Genomic DNA, 18,429 nt, shown 5'->3' on the forward strand with positions numbered 1-18,429 from the left:
CGCTATAAATCAAAGCAGGGCCTGGCCTGGCGCATCATAACCACCGGCAAAATGTTAGTTATTAGTCGTCCCTCGCTTGCTGTGCCGAGTGCTAAGACACCCCTGGAATCTTAATGAGATCCTTCCTCAAAATCGGCAGTGGGGAACAGCACCAGCCTTTGTGGGTCCCAGTCGGGACAGTTATGGCTAGCATCCACCCAGGGGCTCACATTGGCAGAGATTATTTTCCTACCTGGGGATGGGAAGGCAGCGGAGAGGCAGAACAAATTGTTTATTTTCTAGTTCCAGGGTAGTTTTTGTCAGCGTGTGATGATGGCCCACAGCACCATTTGATTCCTCTCTGAATTAGGAATTTAGGAAGCAGCCTTCTGCCAAGTCAAGCAGATGGTTTATCTAGCGCAGTACTGCCTACACTGACTGGCAGCCGCTCTCCAAGCTTTCAGACTGCGGGGGCGTTCCCAGCCTTACCTGGAGATGCCATTGGAGAATGAAGCTGGGACCGTCTGCGAGCAAAGCAGGTGCTCTCCCACTGAGCTTACAGCCCTTCAGCTAAACACGAAAGCAAGATTCTAGCCCTCATGGTTTAAATTTTAAGTGATCCCTTAAATTCTCGATTTTTGCCTAGGACGTAAAGAAATGTAGATGGGGAGAGGAGTTGCGTGTGTATGGCGGTGTTGAAACTCGTACTACTTTTGGGCCAAGCTAAGGAGAAGGGGAAACAAGGATGCATTATCCAGTTCCAAGTACGTGTAACCGAGGTAAGTACTAACTGTACCCCTGCCTCCATCTTCCCCCTTTGTGTTATGAGAAATTATAGGCCTTGTACGGAAATGAAGACATGTGTATTATTTCCCCATAGGGCCCCTGGGGCCTTCCATCACCCTCCCTGTCCCAAAAGTTGCCAGTCAGTGGCAGGGCGGGGGGACGAACCTGTAGCTCTCCAGAGGTTGTTTATTATTAAATTTACATCCTGCCCTTCCTCCCAAAAGGAGCTCAGGGTGGCAAACAAACACTGAAAAATCTTCAAAACATCTTTAAAACACACACACACCCCTTAAAAACAATTCCAGTAGATTCAGGCTGGAATAAAGGTACCTGCTTGAAAGCCTTGTTGAAAGAGGAATGTTATTACCGGACTGCTGTTACAGTCCCTGTTATTACACGGCCAGGGATGATGCAAGTTGGGGATCTGGCAATATCCGGAGGGCTGCAAGGTCCCCATCCCTGTGCTAGATTAAGAACTTTCAGCACGGCCACCGCCTCAGTCACCAAATACGGAGCTTACCTACGAGGGTTGTAGGCTCTTGTCTTCCACCAGCAGGACCCCCCACCCCCTGCAATATGTAAGGCTCAACTCATGAGACTTCCCCCCAGCCCTCATGACAATGGGTCACTTGCAGCTTGATAAAGGAGTAGCCTGTGCAGAGTTTGCCAGCACGGAAAAAACAACAGCAACAGCAAGCATATGACTTTCGCATTTTTATTTACCAAACCACAGTACAAAAAAGAGAGAGAGAAATCGTATACATTATCAACTGAACGTTTTGGGCAAAAGACCCTAAAATATAAAATATACCTTTCCCTCCCTTTAAAAAGCTATTTTTAAAAAAATAAAAAAATCCTCTACAAATCAAGAGGCACTTGGAACAGCGGCCTCCGAGAGAGTCCTCTGGATTATAACCCCTTCAGGGCTGTGAAAGACCGCCTGGGCAACACCGCTGTTGATGAGAGACAAAAAAGGACATTGTTGACCCTTTTCCTCTCTTTCTCAGATCCTTTCCAGGGATCAGTAAGGCACAAGGTGTACGCAAAGGCACTCGCTTTGGTTCTTTGAATGTCGTTACGAAATCACTGCTAAAAAGTAAAAGAATGCAGCAGCAAGACTTTTTTTAAAAAAAGGCAATTAATTGCACATTAAATAAATAGGGTTTGCTTCTTTTAATGCAGGAACAAGATTTATACATGCTTGGCCTTCCTGAATGGGAAGATTTCTTCATAAAACTGGGCGGTGTTTTGTTTTTACTTTTTTTCACGTATTTAAAAGCATTTATACACCGCTTAATAAAAAAAGACCTCTAAAAGCAGTTACGATTAACTTCTTTGCCAAAGTAGGATGTGGATTTGAATACTGCCCCCCCCAACACACACACACACACACACACACTTCTCCCCCTCAGAAAAAATGGGTACGGGCCATACATGGCAAATTATGAATGTGTAGAGGCTGCAGGTTGGGTGTCCCGCAATCAAACTCTGCCACCTTACCTCCTGTGCCACCAGTGCGCTGATTCCTTGGCCAGCCTAGCAAAGTCAGGGTGAAACTACCTTCAGTCAGGGGTTATGGCTAATCTGCTCCAGCCTTCCTCGCGCTTAAAGGACTTCTCCATTTCTTATAAGGGAGGAAGCACCTGTGTTGCGTGCGCTCAGGAACCTTTGCATATCTGATGTTTCTTCCTCTCTTGGAAGAACTGGAGAATCCCACAGTTTGCGCCAGCGATTCAGCAGCACATTAAAAGAGCCTATCTCTGGCTTGAGGCCGTGGGGAAGGCCTCGCTGAGAAATTGAACCTAAAAGGTTAAAAACTTTAGGGATAGTTGTGTTGAAACCTGCCCCGCCAAGCCCTTCTCGTAGATAGGCCTGCAACGTTCCATCTCAGGGCTTCCAAGCTGTCCCTTGAAAAACTTAGGGACCGAGGAAGCTGCTTTGTACGGAGTCAGACCCTTGGACAGTCTAGCTCAGGACTGTCCACGCTGACTTGCAGCAGCTCTCCAGGGCTTTCAGGCAGAGAGGTCTTTCCCCGCTCCATCTAGAGCACAGATGTGCTGCCCTCTGAGCAACGGCCCACGTTGTTCAAGCTTTAAAGTAGGGGTAGCCAAGGTGGTGCCTGCCAGAGGTTACTGGGAGTCCCATCAGCCCCAGGCAGACCGGCCAATGGTCAGGGACATCGACAGGAGTTGAAATGTGCAGGGTGCTATTTCAGCAGCCAAAGCGAAGCACCCGGGAAGTTGAAGTTAAATCGAGGATTTGTTATCGAGGGGAACTGGTGACGGGAACAAGGGGGCAACGTTGCAGCTTGTGCCCATATAGATCCCACTTTTCTTTTGTAAGAGCCCTATGGCTTGGGAGGGTCAGGAGCCTCTGGCCACCACTATGTGCTGTTGGACTCTCAACACCCTGCAGCCCCGACAGCCAGCATGGCCAATGGTCAGGGATGACTATGGGAGCTGGAAGTCTGGCAACATCTGGAGGGCCACTGGTTGACCCCCTAAGGCACCAAGTGCTGCGCCCACCAAACCGGTTACAAGGCGCCAAGATGTAAACCTGAATTGTCATATATACTACAAGTTTGTTTGTTTTTAAAGGTGGTTCTAGTCCTCATGGGTGCAGAGCAAACCCTAAAAACAGGACTGTGTTCAGCTATATATACATACATTTATATTAAAAATATCTAGAGTGCTACAGAGAATATAAATAAATGCACCATTTGAAATTAAACCTGCAAAGCTGCATGGGCGCCTTCCCAGGACAAGGAAAACAGGTTCAGAAATCCCATTTCCCCTAGATTTACTAGAGGAAGATCAGTGTTCTCCCCATCCAAAAATAAAATGTTAGCCACATGATTAAGAGCTGCATATTATTTTCTAGGCAGAATAAAGCATTGCAGGATAGGGGCAGACGGGGGTCCCCAGAGGTCCGAGGAAGGCGTCAGGGATGAGTCCAGCCAGAGCAACTGGGGAGATCATCTTCGAGTCCCTTCAGTCCCAGCCAGAGCAAGGCTCCCTGGCCTTACCTGAGCAAGTGCTAAATCAGAGTCCACGCAACAGTGATGCTGAGAGCGGCTCTCGCCCGTGCCGGCAGTTCTGTTGGTGCCTGGAAGTTGCATCTCAAGGCGTAGGCTGGTAAGCTTGCATCTCGGGTGGAGAGCCCTCTTTCAGCCCAGGGGCCACGTTCCCTTCCGGGCAGCCTTCCAAGGGCCACGTGCCAGTGGTGGGCGGGGCCAGATGCAAAAGTGGGCGGAGCAAAGGAAACAAACGCTACCTTTGCACAGTAGGCTACTTTCTACACGCACACAACGCGCCCTCCTTCTTCCACCCCTTGCTTACGAGTAAAGGAGCTTTCCAGCAGGGTCAGGATTGTCTGCTCTGCCCAGCAGTCTGACTCTCTCTCTCCCCCCCCCCCTCACGGGAGGAACGAGGCACCTTCATAGCCAGGGGTACCTCAGTGCCTCTTTTAACTGCGGACAAAGCCGGGGCTTTCTGGACGGAAAAGAGGTGCTCTGCTTCTGAGCTGCGACCCAGGCAGGGGGAGAGAGGGGCCCACCGCTGGGAAAGGCTGGCAACCCAGTGGCACTGTGGAGGGCCCTGCTGCCTTTTTTAAAGTCAGTGTTGTTTCTCTTTGGCTGAAAGGGAAATGAAATGTGAAATGCTGACATTTTTTATTTGGGGGGGGAGCGCATAAGGGGAAAAGAAAATCTCCACCAAAAAAAGAGTCTATAGCTCCACCAGAGCAGATGTGGGAGTCTCAAAGGCAGGTGTGCGGAACCTTCAGCCTGCCAGATACTGCCGAACTACAACTCCTAGGCGCCCCTGGTCACCGCTTGCCCATGAAGAGAATTTTTAAAGGAGGAGAAATGCAGAGATTTCTCTGACTTTCCCTCCAGGGCACTTGGGCGAATCAGCACAGTGCTTCCATGAAAGTATGTTAAAATCGCTCCCTGCGTGTTAGGAGGCTGGCTGGCGATCCTGCCTGGCAACGCCTTACGGGCAGGAAAGCCAAACGGCAGGCGCTCCCTATCCATCTGGATGAGGAGCCCTCCACAACCACGTGCAGCAGGACCGTTTTTTGGGGGTGGTGGTGGAGGGAGGTGTCCTGTGGCTCTGCTCCTGTTTCCCACGTGTGGTGAGGCCCCTCAAGGTGCAGCCCGAGCAACAGAGCTGCCTAAGGCGGTGTCCCCATCGCATGCCAGAGGGGACGCCGCGATGGTAAGGCTACCTCATGAATGGCGAGAGAGATTATAAAAACGTTTTTTAAAAAAAGATTGTGTTTTAAAGCCCTGTTCTCGAAAGAGGAAACTAGGAAAGGGGGTGCTGGAGGAGGAGCCCGCCCTAGAAATTGCCCCACACAAAAGGACTTTTGCCCAGAGTTTGCGGGAGTTGTGTAGCGGCCCGAGAGCATGCCTTCCTTCACTGCTCTGCCTTTCTTGGGCAAGTTTATTTTTTCCTTTTTAGAAAGGAGGCAAAATAGTGACCTGAAGGTTACGACGTTGTCACGGTCTCCACTGCGATGTCGGTCAGGAGCTCCGTGTCCGCCACGGAGCTGATGGTTTCTTCTGATGACACATTGACCGAGTTTACCTCCTCGCCTTCCTCCTCCTCCTCGCCTTCTGCCCCACCGCCTTGCTGCCTGGCCATGGCTTCCAGCTTCTGTCGGTACCGCTCAGCCTCCAGCTCCTTCTTCCTCAGCTGGCTTCGGTATTCCTGAGCTTTGCGACTAGCCTCCTGGATCTGCTGCTGCAAAATCTCTCTTTCTCTGTTGTCCTATGGGAAGCAAACCACGGCTTTGGCTGCGGGCTGCTAGGGGTAGTTGGGGAAGGGGCTCCCTCGAAAGAGAGGGGATGGACAAGAGCAGGCTGCGCAAAGGGCCCAGTTGGTAGCCAGGGGAGGAAATGGCAGGTTGCTAGACCTCATGAGTTGCGGGGGAAAGCACAGAAGCCCTTCCTCCTCCCTTGTCACTAGCAAACTTCCATACAAGAAAAGCTTTCGGGCAGGAGGGGCTGCCTAGTTTATTTATTTATTATTTGATTTATATCCCACCCTCCCAGCAGGAGCCCAGGCCAGCAGTAGTTCCTTCCCTTTCTTAAGACTCTAGGGTACGAGTACTCAAAAGCAGCTTTATTTTATTTTTATTACCTTGCTTTCTTCCAAGTCATCTGCAACTTGTTCCACTTTTATTTTCTTGGCAGCAGGTTCTCCTTCTTCTGTTATATGGTGATCGCTGTCGCCTTGTTCCTCCATGACAGTCTCTTCTGCAACCTGACCAGCAGGTACAGTTAAAACTGCGAGTTAAAAAAAAGTGGGGGGAGGGACGGAGGGAGAGACAGACAGACAAAGAGAAAGATATTTAAACAAATAGGGGATTAGTAGAGAAATTTTGGCACAGGGAGGAACGTATCCAGTGTGTCTGGGACAGGATGCTGGGCTTCAATCCCCGGCAGCCCCACTGCCAACACAGCCAACGGTAAGCGGGTATGATGTGAGTTGGGAAAGCAACAACATCCAGAGGACCGCAGATGTTCGCCCTCCCTGGCCTAGGATACAGAACTATCACAAATGGGAAATTGCTAAGCACCAGTGGCACATTCAACTGTTGTGTTTTTTTTAACCTTTATTTATACCAAATGTTGATTTGTCAGGCCGCCTACATCTCTATAGATGTGTGTGCGTGTGTGTTACATATGAAAAGTCATCTTAAACGGAGAGGCATTCTTTGAGGGTAGCCGCTCCAGAGTGAAATGCTAGGCAGCATGCACAGAAGGAATGGAAAGTTTGCAGAAGAAGCTCATTTTCCGCCTATTTGCTCCCTTAAGGCTGGGTTCTGCAAGCACGGTAAACACAGTCATAGCTCAGCCGCAGAGCATCGGTTCTGCACGCAGAAGGTCCCAAGTTCAATCCCCGCTGGCCTCTCCGAGTAGGGCTGGGAGAGACTCACTGCCTGAAGCCCCAAAAGCTGTGGCCGGCCAGCATGAACAACGCTGGGCTCGATGGACCCGCGGCCTGACTCATACGTGTAAGGGGGGGGCCTCTCTTTGTGGAAACGTTTTCGGTAAGCAGATTCCTAGATATAAACCCTGACTGAAAACACAGACAGTTCAGCTTACTTACATTGACTAGTTAAATAAGCAGAACTTTCCCACGGGGCTCAGTTAGAATTCATATCGGTACTTTAGGGAGAAGCTTGCATTGCTGCCTCTGAAGAGAATTTCCCTACCCAATCTCCACGGTTGATTCTCCCAACACAGGGTAGAAGAACCTCAAGAGCTTTGGCAACTGTAATCTGGACTCCCAGCTCCCAGCATGGCCAACAGCCAGGGAGGATGATGGGAGCTGGGGTCAAGCAACATCTGGAGGGGCCACAGCAGCCTACACCAGCCTTCGCCAACCTTGCGCCCTCTAGGCATTGTTGGACTCTGTCCCCCCAACAACCCAGCCAGCTTGGCCAACAGGCAGGGATGATGATGATGATGTTGATTCAGGGAGCTGATGTCCGTCTGAAGCCCCCCTCTCCCGGAGGTCTCTCCCGTTCCTGCCCTTCTGCTTTAAGCTGCCCTAGCCTCCCCAAAAGGAGGAATCGGTTTGCAGGGCCTCACCTCGGAGTCCCCCTTACCTTGCTGCCTGTTCTGCATCCTCACGAGGAAGGGCTGGCCGCTCGGGATAGCCGCCTGGAGGTTGCCCAGAGGGATGCCATCCGTCACAATTGTAACAATGCGCCGGCCCCCAGAGCTGACTATTGACTGGAGGGGGGAATTGAGGTGATTGGTTTCCACGATTTCCTCTGATCCTGCAAACAAACAAGGAAAGGCTCTCAACTTCTGGGGTTCCCCAACCATCTTTTAAATGTATTTAACCAGGGAGGAAAGAGCTCAGGGGCTGCACCTCTTTACCCTGACTTTTGATGCCGGAGATATATGTTTAAAGGAACCCCCACCCCATCCCATCCTGACAACTGTAGTTAGAATAGAATAGCATTGATTGTGTTTGTCCATTGACCATTGCAAAATAAAAAAGCACCCAAACTTTCATTAAAAGTGCAGGAGTCACAATTAAAATTAATATATAAATCAAATAGTATCTTTATTGCTTGGTCAACCGACCATTGCGATACATTAAAACCACTATATACAAGGAATTAACAATAAAACATATTAACAGCTGCGGACAGAACTTAGGGGCAAGACACGCACTTACGAGATCTAGTCTCCATAGCCAAGTTCAGAAATTTGGCCACTTGGATTGTAATTGGTCTGTATATATATCCTTAAAATGGGGCTTTGGGGCTGCAATTTGTTTTAAACTGTTTTTGATATTGAATTTTAAATTGTTGTAGCCCACTCTGAGACCTGACAAAGGGTGGGAAAATCTAAATTATTATTATTATTATTATTAAAGGCTTTGTGGGGCACCAGAACCAACACAGTGCTGGGTGTTTGGTATGAGTTCTAGCAACCCACACATAGCTGTGATTTTTTTACATTTGTTGAAATGGGCTTGAGAATCTCAGTTGTTTTTGAAAAATGAAGTTTCTAGACCTCATGGTGGCAGAGAAAACACAAGGCCTTGCTTGTTCCCCTTTTCTGAATTATCGGGGCACAACAGTGTTCTGAACACTTCTAGTGGAGGTCAGTTGGGCCTCTGTAACACGGGGGACAACTAACACTGGTTACTCTCTGGTCACGATCTGGGTAGACGGGCGGTTTCTGGAGAACGAACAGAGTTCTTGCCGGATCATTAGCTTTCTTCCCATCAATTTCAAGAGAGCTCACATAGGATGATGCCCTGGATTGCCCTACTCAACCCACCCTTATTTCCGCCCCTAATACCAAGATCCCTTTTGACCTACCTGGGGTTCTGTTTGAGTTGGAAAGCGGGCCAGAGGCTTCTGCGATGGCTGCCAGTGTGGCAAGCACTGAGGTTGTTGAGTTTGGAAGCTGCACAGTGGAAATGTGGGAATCGCCTGCGAGGGAACAAAGAACTTTCACAGAAACTTCCCAGAAGGAGAGTCTTTTTTGAAATTATTATTCTGTGTTAAAGAAGGGAAACGCGCCACACCCAAAAGTCCTGTGCCATCAACGACGTTTGGGAGGAAGAATCCTACCTGAGGTCGTTTTGGCGCTTGCCGAGGAGACGATGCTGGCCAGACTCAGCATGTCTCCCGAGGTCAGAATGAACGGCTGGCCGACGGTCACAGAGCTCGAGACTGAGTTCGCTCTCTCGGGGTTGGTATTGACCTGGTTTTGCATCGCCTCCTGAGGAAAAGAATACCACGCCTCAGGCAGATATTCCTTCTCAAACTTGCCAAAAGCAGCCCTCCCGCTGCCAATTCCAGCCACTTCTTGCCAACCTATGTTGCTGGCGAATCCTTGATCCAGGAACTGCCCGTAAGCGCTGAATGCTGCAGTGTAATTTCTGACAGGAGCAAGACCCTCTTCCGAGACCTGCACTGGTTGCCAATTTGTTACCTGGCCAAATTCAAGGAATACCAAGTCCCCAGCTGCTTAGGATCAGTTTACTTACAGGATCACCTTGCCCCATCAGCGATCACTCGCCCGCTTCGATCTGCAGAACTGGCAGTTTTTACAAATGCCACGTAATCGTTTGTTCTGCACTTGCAAGGAACTGATCCTTCAATGCAGTAGCACCTGCACTTTGGAACTCCCTGTCCATTGGTATTAGGCAGACGCCCTTGCAGTACCATTATTGGCGCCTGCTGAAAACATTTTGTGTAGGTAAGCCTAACCAGGAAATGTTAACATGTAACTTTATCATGTATATCTGTTTTCAAATTGCTGGTTTTATTTACATTTGGATAAATGTTATGACAAGTTGTTTTTAACCTTTAAACTTTATATAGGTATTTTTCTAACGAATTGTTTTATACTGTTTTATGTAAACAGCTTAGAGGTTTTTGTTGATGAAGCAGTATATAAATCTTGTTAGTTACATAAATAGATAAAATCACCTCCTTGGGCCAAAGGAATGACACTTTCAAGGCTTGACGGTGCCTTCTGCTTCAGTTCTTAAGAGGCATGGAAGGGGTTGTGTGGGGAAAACACACACATCCACAATCCAAAGAGACCATTTTTAGGTGCCAGACCTTGAGGACTAAACCGATAAAAGCCAGAATTGCTAAGCACAAGCATGACATTATACTGGCTCCAGGAAATGACGGTGGGCCGGAATCTCTTAAGGCCAACCTTCTCCCCTATAAACGAATTTCCCCCACAATCTGATGTGCTACTGAAGAAAAGGCCTTCGTGGTGGTGGGGTGCCTAGATTGTGGAACACCCTCCCAAGGGCAACTTACTCAGCTCCTTTTTTAATGGGGTTTCAGGCAGCAAGCTAAGAATGCCGCTATTTTTGAGGGGTGTTAGGGATGTTTAATACCCTTTTAGGTCATTATTAAGGCCTGTTGTATTGTCGCTGCTGATTGTTCCAGACCCAAAAGCTGTGTTTACATATCCCACCTGCAGCATCAACAAGGTTTCCGGGTTGTTTTTGTCCAGAGCGATGTCGAAGGCGGATTTGTCGAACTTGCTGAAGGCGTGGATGTCGGCACCGTATTTGATGAGCAACTCGACGACATCGCGGTGGTTGTGCTCGGTTGCCCAGTGCAAGGCCGTCATCTTCAGGATGTCCTTGGCGTTCACGTCAGCGCCGTTCTGACGAGCAGAAAGGACAGTGGTTTTGATCAAAACTGATTTCAAGAGGAGCGCAGAACCACATCTCTGGGCCCGTGCAAAGATAACGAACTGTGCCAGCCATCAAGGAAGCGTTCTGCAGCTTTCTACGCTGGTACAATGCTTTTTCTAGGTGCCGTTCCTTAGTCAAGATACGGTAATATAGCTATACCAGTCTGTTCTCGTACGCCAACTACCTACCAAGATGAAAGCAGGGTTAGGAGTGTAGGCAAATGAGACAGCAAACCTTCCGCAGGCGAGAAGGAATGGTGGATACCTTCTTACCTTTATTGCTACTTTTAAGAGGAAAAATAGATGCTGGGCTTTACGTTCTGCTGTTATTCCCAACTTGATTCCCGGTTTGTTAAGTGTGACTGTGTTCACACAGTGACAAGCCCTTAATCCCTACTCAGATCCCACAAAGGGATGAGTTCAAGTAAGAAAAAAGTATGTGTATCACCTTTCCTGAACTGTTTGTTACAAGGACATAGCCTGCTTCATCCATCCTTTTTCAGGCTGCCCCTCCGCGTCCCCCCCTCTGGTGCAAACAGTGCTGATAAACCACATCCCGTTTACAAAACAGAGCAAGGAGAATCCCTCAAGGGAACCCTTATACAGCTTAAGCTTGTGGGGAGCATCTTCATGTGCATCCCCAGTGTATGAACAGTACAGAAGGCACAGCCTTCTTGATAAACTTGCAGGAACGCCTGATGCTCTTGTTTGTAGAAACACACTGCTTACATTTAACAAGTAAAACTGATGTCCTCCTTCACAAAAGAAACCTGTACGCAGGAGGGCAAATCCATCAGATTCCTTATGCTCAGCTTTGATCAGGCAAGGTCTTCTGATGGGACACTTTTTTGGTGGTCTCCCATGCCACTTCCAGATGGCCCTTACCAGTGACTGAGCCTTTAGGGTGGCAGGCCCTGCCCTGGGGAATGCCTTGCCAACAGGGTTTCGGCAGGAGTTGCCCCTGCTTGCTTTCGGACATCATCTGAAAATGGTATTATTTAGGCTGGCCTTTCAAACCTGAGGTTCTCTGCCAGCCAGCTTTTACTGATGTGTTTAATGCTTTTATTGCACTATTGTGATTTTAGGTTGTCTGTCGCAATATTTTATATGAAACTACAGCTCAAAGGTATTTAAAAAACCATCAGAAGAGATACTGGGTGGGGACAGTGGTGGAACAATCCAGGTCTGCCACTTACAAAGTAGAGCTGATGGCTGGATTTCAGACAGACTTTGGGTTTGAAATCTGAAATCTTTCCCAGCCCTACCTGGAAACGCCAGAGATGGGGATTTTTTCAAGCCGCTCCCAAGCTGGTGGTCATCGCTTCATCTGCTCTGCAAAAGACCCTCACTTACCCTGATCAGGAGCTCGACAATGTGGGAGTGCCCGTCAGCAGCTGCCATGTGAAGCGGCGTCCTGTCCACCTTGGTCCGAGCATCTCTGCTCACTCCCGCCCGGAGCAGAACTTCTGCTGTCGAATAGTGGCCGTACTGAGCCGCCAAGTGAAGGGGGGACGTCCCCAGCTGCCAGACCGTTAAGCAGAAAAATGTTAAAACCTTTCTACTGCCAAATCCACCTCGCCTGGCTACTCTCCACGCTTGCCTTTAGTGCAAGTAATACATTTCAAGCAGACTTCGAGCACGTGACTCACCCTTCCTGCAAAGAATCCTGGGAACTGTAGTTTACCCCTCACAGAGCTACAATTGCCAGCATCCCTTAACAAACAAGTTCCCAGGATTCTTTAGGGGAAGCGCTTTAAACATATGGTGTGTACGCAGCCTCAGCCCTCGCATTCGATGGGGCACCTGCGCTCTGTGACTTTGGGGGGGACACACAGGTCATGGGACCTGGGGAGGGGAAAAGCAGCTTCACTTGATCACACAGTCATCTGTAACAGGGACATGGGGAACCTGCAGCCCTCCAGATGCTGTTGGGGCCCTGCTCTCATCACCCCTGTCAATATGGCCTGTGCTCAGGGTCGTTGCCCAGCATCTGAGATGGCACATAGGATGGCAGCATGTGAAACTGACGTTTGTTGTTGTTATGTGCCTTCAAGTTGATTACGACTTATGGCGGCCCTATGAATCAGTGACCTCCAAGAGCATCTGTTGTGAACCGCCCTGTTCAGATCTTGTAAGTTCAGGTCTGTGTCTTCCTTTAAGGAATCAATCCATCTCTTGTTTGGCCTTCCTCTTTTTCTACTCCCTTCTGTTTTTCCCAGCATTATTGTCTTTTCTAGTGAATCACGTCTTCTCACGATGTGTCCAAAGTATGATAACCTCAATTTCATCAAGTTAGCTTCTAGTGACAGCTCTGGTTTAATTTGTTCTAACGTCCAACTATTTGTCTTTTTCGCAGTCCATGGTATGCTCAAAACTCTCCTCCAACACCACGTTTCAAACCAGTTGGTTTTTCTCTTATCTGCTTTTTTCACTGTCCAACTTTCACATCCATACATAGAGATCGGGAATACCATGGTCTGAATGAGCCTGACTTCAGCGTTCAAGGATACATCTTTGCATTTTCTAGTTCTCCCATAGCTGCCCTCCCCAGTCCTAGCCTTCTTCTGATTTCTTGACTATTGTCTCCATTTTGGTTAATGACTGTGCCAAGGTATTGATAATCCTTGACAAGTTCAATGTCTTCATTGTCAACTTTAAAGTTACATAAATCTTCTGTTGTCATTACTTTAGTCTTCTTGATGTTCAGCTGTAGTCCTGCTTTTGTAGTCCTGCTTTTGTGCTTTCCTCTCTAACGTTCATCAGCATTCGTTTCAAATCATTACTGGTTTCTGCTAGTAGTATGGTATCATCTGCTTATCTTAATTTATTGATATTTCTCCCTCCAGTTTTCACACTTCCTTCATCTTGGTCCAATCCCGCTTTCCGTATGATATGTTCTGCATACAGATGAAACAAATAGGGTGATAAAATACACCCCTGTCTCACAACCCTTCCGATTGGGAACCAATTGGTTTCTCCATATTCTGTCCTTATAGTAGCCTCTTGTCCAGAGTATAGGTTGCGCATCAGGACAATCAGATGCTGTGGCACCCCCATTTCTTTTAAAGCATTCCATAGTTTTTCATGATCTACACAGTCAAAGGCTTTGCAGTAATCTATAAAGCACAGGGCAATTTTCTTCTGAAATTCCTTGCTCTGTTCCATTATCCATCATATGTTTGCGATATGATCTCTGATGCCTCTTCCCTTTCTAAATCCAGCTTGGACGTCTGGCATTTCTCACTCCATATATGGTAAGAGCCTTTGTTGTAGAATCTTGCGCATTACTTTACTTGCATGGGATATTAAGGCAATAGTTTGATAATTACTGCATTCCCTGGGATGTCCTTTCTTTGTCCTTTCTTCCAGTCTCTGCGCCATTGTTTAGTTTTCCATATTTCTTGACAAATTTTTGTCAACATTTGGATGTAGCTTTTAGAAAAAGAGAACCAAATATAATAGCTGTTTGCACATCCATGGTTGTTTATTTGGCTGGGCATGTGTAAGCCATCACTCTGTCGTTCACTTGCCATGACGTTGATCTGTTTTAATTTTTGTTAGCTAGAAGCTATTTTAATTCATTTATTTATTTATTGCATTTCTCTCACTGCTTTTTCTCCAAGGAGCTCAAGGTGGCAAACATAGTTCTCCCCCTCCACATTTAATCCCCACAACAACCCTGTGAGGTAGGTTAGGATAAGAGGCAGTAAGACTGGCCCAAGGTCAGCCAGGGAGCTTCATGGCTGAGTGAGGATTTGAACTCTGGCCTTCCAGGTCCTAATCCAACACTCTAAGCACTATACCGCACTGGCTTTTAAAAAATATGCTTTTAATTGTTTGTTTTTAACTGTTGATAATTTTATTTACTATTTATTTATTATTTAGTCCATTTATATACTGCTTATATTTAAATAAAACTCTAAGCGGTGTACAACAAGTCAAAACATCTTAAAACAACAACTACAAAAAACAATCAATAAAATACAGTTAACTGAACAAAACATCCTCTTTAGTATCAACGTAATATAAACACTGCATATAAAGTTAAGTACAAGAAATACAAGAAAAAATCGTAATATGCATAGACTAAACAGAATATTCCCTACTTTTCATGGAAAAACAAACATGTTAAAACAAGCTTATTTTTAAACATAACAGATTAAACAAATCAGATTTCTTAATCACGGTATAATAAAAAGCAAAACAATTAAAACCGCCAGCCTCCATTATAACAAAATTTTGTCTTACTACCTGATTTTAATGTTTTTTGGCTTAGAGGTCTTTCCATTCAAGCGGTATGTAAATTTTATTCAATAAAAGAAAATAAAAAAGAAAATGTTCCCAGCTGGAGAGCCCCCCCCACACTTTCCTCTCCCGCCCCCCCAACCGGACACAATATCTTCCCCTCCATACACACCCAGTCTGTAGTGAAAGGCGCCCCACTTGACATCAGTGTCCTGACTTCATCGTCTTCGCCTTTGCGAGCTGCCTCTAACAGTCTCTTCCCCAGGTCCACCAGTGACATTTTTATACATGGGAACGAATGGTTTCAAAAATCTGGATTTTGAGACGGGGGTCAGGGAAGAGAGCAGATAATTTTGTGTGACTTTATGGTAAGGACATCATACTCAAGTAGGCTCCCCCAGAGATAATTTCGCATTTAAAAAAAAAAACACAAAACCTGCGGGTTTTGACAGAGGGCGGTGTCGGTAACATCGCCCGCCTGCCATTTGCAATTCCGCAAGCCAGGGGTGGAGATTTTTTTTTTCAACCCAAGGGCTGCATCCCCTTCCAGGCAACTTTCCAGGGGCCACATGCCAGTGGTGGGTGGAGCCGGAGGCAAAAGTGAGTGGAGCGACCAATGTAAATGTTACCTTTGTACAATTGGCCAGTTTCTTTACACCCTCATGCTCAGAGTTTAAGCCCAACCCATTCAGGCCAGGCAAAAATGCGTGCAAAGGAGGGCCACTGATGGATGTGGCCTGGGGGAGAGGGTGTGGTATGGGGAAGAGTCCTGAGGGCCGGATAGAGAGGCTTGGAGGGCCTCACTTGGGCTCAAGATCCCCCCACCCCACTGCCGTATGCTCTAGATTCTTTTCCCACTGCTTGACCTCCAAGATCTTAGCACGAGCGGAAAAAGCTGGACCACCCCACAGCCGATTTATGTTAAGGCATTTCAAATATAAGAGGTATCCGTTGTACCTGTTCAAGCTGGCAATCAATAATTTATTTGGGGTTTACTTAGAAGGTTTGTGACCCACAGGCTGGGGAAACACTGGTGTAGGTGTTATTTCTTCTCTCCCTCTCCCCCCACCGGCTCAATTTTACCTTCACAACAACCCTGTGAGGTTGTCTCACCCCACAGCCCTTCTATATATATATTTATTTATTTTTAGTGTTATTTCAGTCACATCCTTCCTTCCACGGAGCTCAAGGTGTGCAGGATAGTTTCTCCCTCCCCCCACCCAACTTCCCTCCCTTTCGCCTTCACAACAACCCTGTGAGGTTGCTCCTTCCCACAGTCCTTTCTTTTTTATTATTTTACTGTATTTCAATCACGTCCTTCTTTCCAAGGTGCGCAGGACAGTTTCACTCTCCACCCACCCACCCTTTTACCTTCACAACAACCCTGTGAGGTTGTCTCTCTTCTCCAATTTTCAAGCTCCTTTTTTACCCTCCCCCCAAGTCCCACACACACATCCAACCCCTCTCCTCATAAAGCGAACTAGCCTTGTTGTCCCCCCAATAAATGTCACCCCCGACTCACCCCTCAAAGACGGGGGGGCTGCCACGTTTGGCGCTTGGCTCTTCTTTTTTAACTTCCTGTCACCATCTTTTCTTTTTCCATTTTTTTAATATCTTGGTGTTTTTTTAAAAAACATTATTAAGTTATTAACAAATAATATTTTAAAAATGGGTTTTGTTTTTCAAATCCCTCCCCTCCCCCCAGCGCCAAAAGGAAGGAGGGAGGCAAAATGGCGGACCCGGAAGTGCCTCTCAGTCTAAAGCTGAAGCAAGGAAGGGGGAACACACAAGCATGACACACAACAGATTTCCGGAAGGAACGGAAGAGCCGTCGCATGGACATGGCCCACTGGTACTCTCCCGGCTGTAGCAGGGTGCTGCTCTATCCCTCGACATCTCCATAGTGCAATAGTACTAAGCGGCCGTTGGTGGCTCCGAAGACTTTATCGTACCCTCTATCCCTTGCTGTATCTATGGTACTATAGGACGCCATCCCATTGGTCTTGCAGACTTCTTTGGGCGCTCCATCCCTCGCCATCTCTTAACCCGCAGATTTTTTTTCTCGGCTGCTCTATCCCTCTGATCTCTGTGGTAAAATTGAAAGGGGCTGTGGGGGCTCTGAGCTTCTATGGGAACTCGGAGATGGAGTCGCTCTATCCATAGGTTTCTCTATGGTGAAAAGTGAGAAACTGGAAATTGTGTATTTTGCAACATTATTGATAGGTAAAACCTGCCCCAATAACTTAAACAGACCCGTCTGCAGAGAATTTCTTTTCCAGAGAAGGGAAATTCTTCATGTTATTATTATTATTATTATTATTATTATTATTGCTTTTATTATTGCTTTTATTTATTTATTATTTGATTTATATCCCGCCCTTCCTCCCAGCAGGAGCCCAGGGCGGCAAACAGAAGCGCTAAAAACACATCAAAACATCATAAGAACAGACCCTAAAATACACCAAAACAAAACAACTTTAAAAGCATTTTTTTTAAAAAAAAACTTTTAAAACATCTTTTAAAAAGGGTTCAAAAACATTGTTTTAAAAAAACATTAAAAAGCAATTGCAACACAGATGCAGACTGCATTGTTTTCTTCTTTTATACTGGCTTAGTTACTTTGAATCTAAATTTGTTGATATATTTTAAAAGTGTAATTTAAAGTTGTTTTATTTACCTTCTTTTGCATCACCAAGCCCTAGAGAATCTGTGCAATGAGGAGACTAATATAAATAAAGGGAGTATATAAATATTTTAAAATGAAAAAAAGATTTTCTTTAAATATTATTGTATTGCAATTTATTTATTTATAGCCATTCTTTCATCAGATTACAAATCTTTCTAAGGAGGCTAAGGAAAAACATTAAACTACATAAAAACACTTACATGCTAACATACAATAAAGGCTGCAATCCTACACACACACTCTTGGGAGGAGGCCTGGTTTAATTAAGCAGGCTTTATTTCTGAATAGGAATGCACAGGATTGCACTGAAACTCTAGATCCATGTTATGCATTTAAAGCACACATCCAACATGCATTTAAAGCACATGACAGCCCCCAAAGGATCATTGGGAATCGTATTTTGTTAAGGGTGCAGGGAAGTTGTAGCTCTTTGAGCAGTTCCCGAGATTCTTTGGGGGAAGCTGTGTGCTTTAAATGTGCGTTGGATGTGCTTTGAATGTATGGTGTGGATCTGCCAATATCTGTCAACGTATAAAGAACCGTCCAAATGCCTTCCCACAAGGCAGTCGGTGGTAGATGGCCTTGTGAGGGGAGAAAAAGTCCTGCTAAACCAAAGTCAGATGCCAAGCCTATCCACCATATTTACTCTGGCAGTGCTATTACAGGACCTAATTATGTCATCCACAACATTCGCCTGCTCATCTTCCAATGAGATAGATGGCCATCATCCATCAGATGCAATGCCCTTCCACGCTGTACATAGGACGAACAGGTCAGTCGAGGCTATGCAAAAGTATTAATGGATGCAAAACTGACCCCAGAAATGGCAAAAATGAAAAGCCAGTGTTGGAACATTTCAACCTCCCAGGATGCCCTGTAAATTTTGAAATTGGACTGCCTTTAAGTCGATTCTGACTTATGGCGACCCTCTGAATAGGGTTTTCATGGTAAGTGGTATTCAGAGGGGGTTCCCCGTTGCCTTCCTCTGAGAGGCAGTGACTGGCCCAAGGTCACCCAATGAATTTCATGGCTA

At 46.6% G+C, this 18,429-nt stretch overlaps 1 protein-coding gene across 1 annotated transcript; it reads right to left on the reverse strand.

Annotated features, from left to right (window-relative positions):
- Window positions 1-1,466: 1,466 nt before the first annotated feature.
- Window positions 1,467-16,455, reverse strand: GABPB2 (GA binding protein transcription factor subunit beta 2). The gene is made up of 9 exons (XM_061606065.1): window positions 16,233-16,455; window positions 14,883-15,022; window positions 11,819-11,986; window positions 10,241-10,435; window positions 8,872-9,022; window positions 8,617-8,730; window positions 7,384-7,557; window positions 5,910-6,055; window positions 1,467-5,537 (listed from the first exon to the last, which is right to left on the reverse strand). The coding sequence occupies exons 2-9, from the start codon at window positions 14,988-14,990 to the stop codon at window positions 5,256-5,258; spliced, it is 1,338 nt and encodes a 445-aa protein (XP_061462049.1). The 5' UTR covers window positions 14,991-15,022; window positions 16,233-16,455; the 3' UTR covers window positions 1,467-5,255.
- Between the last annotated feature and the right edge of the window lie 1,974 nt (window positions 16,456-18,429).

This window comes from Rhineura floridana, chromosome 22 (genome assembly GCF_030035675.1).
Source record: "Rhineura floridana isolate rRhiFlo1 chromosome 22, rRhiFlo1.hap2, whole genome shotgun sequence".
In the NCBI taxonomy this organism is placed as follows: domain Eukaryota; kingdom Metazoa; phylum Chordata; class Lepidosauria; order Squamata; family Rhineuridae; genus Rhineura; species Rhineura floridana.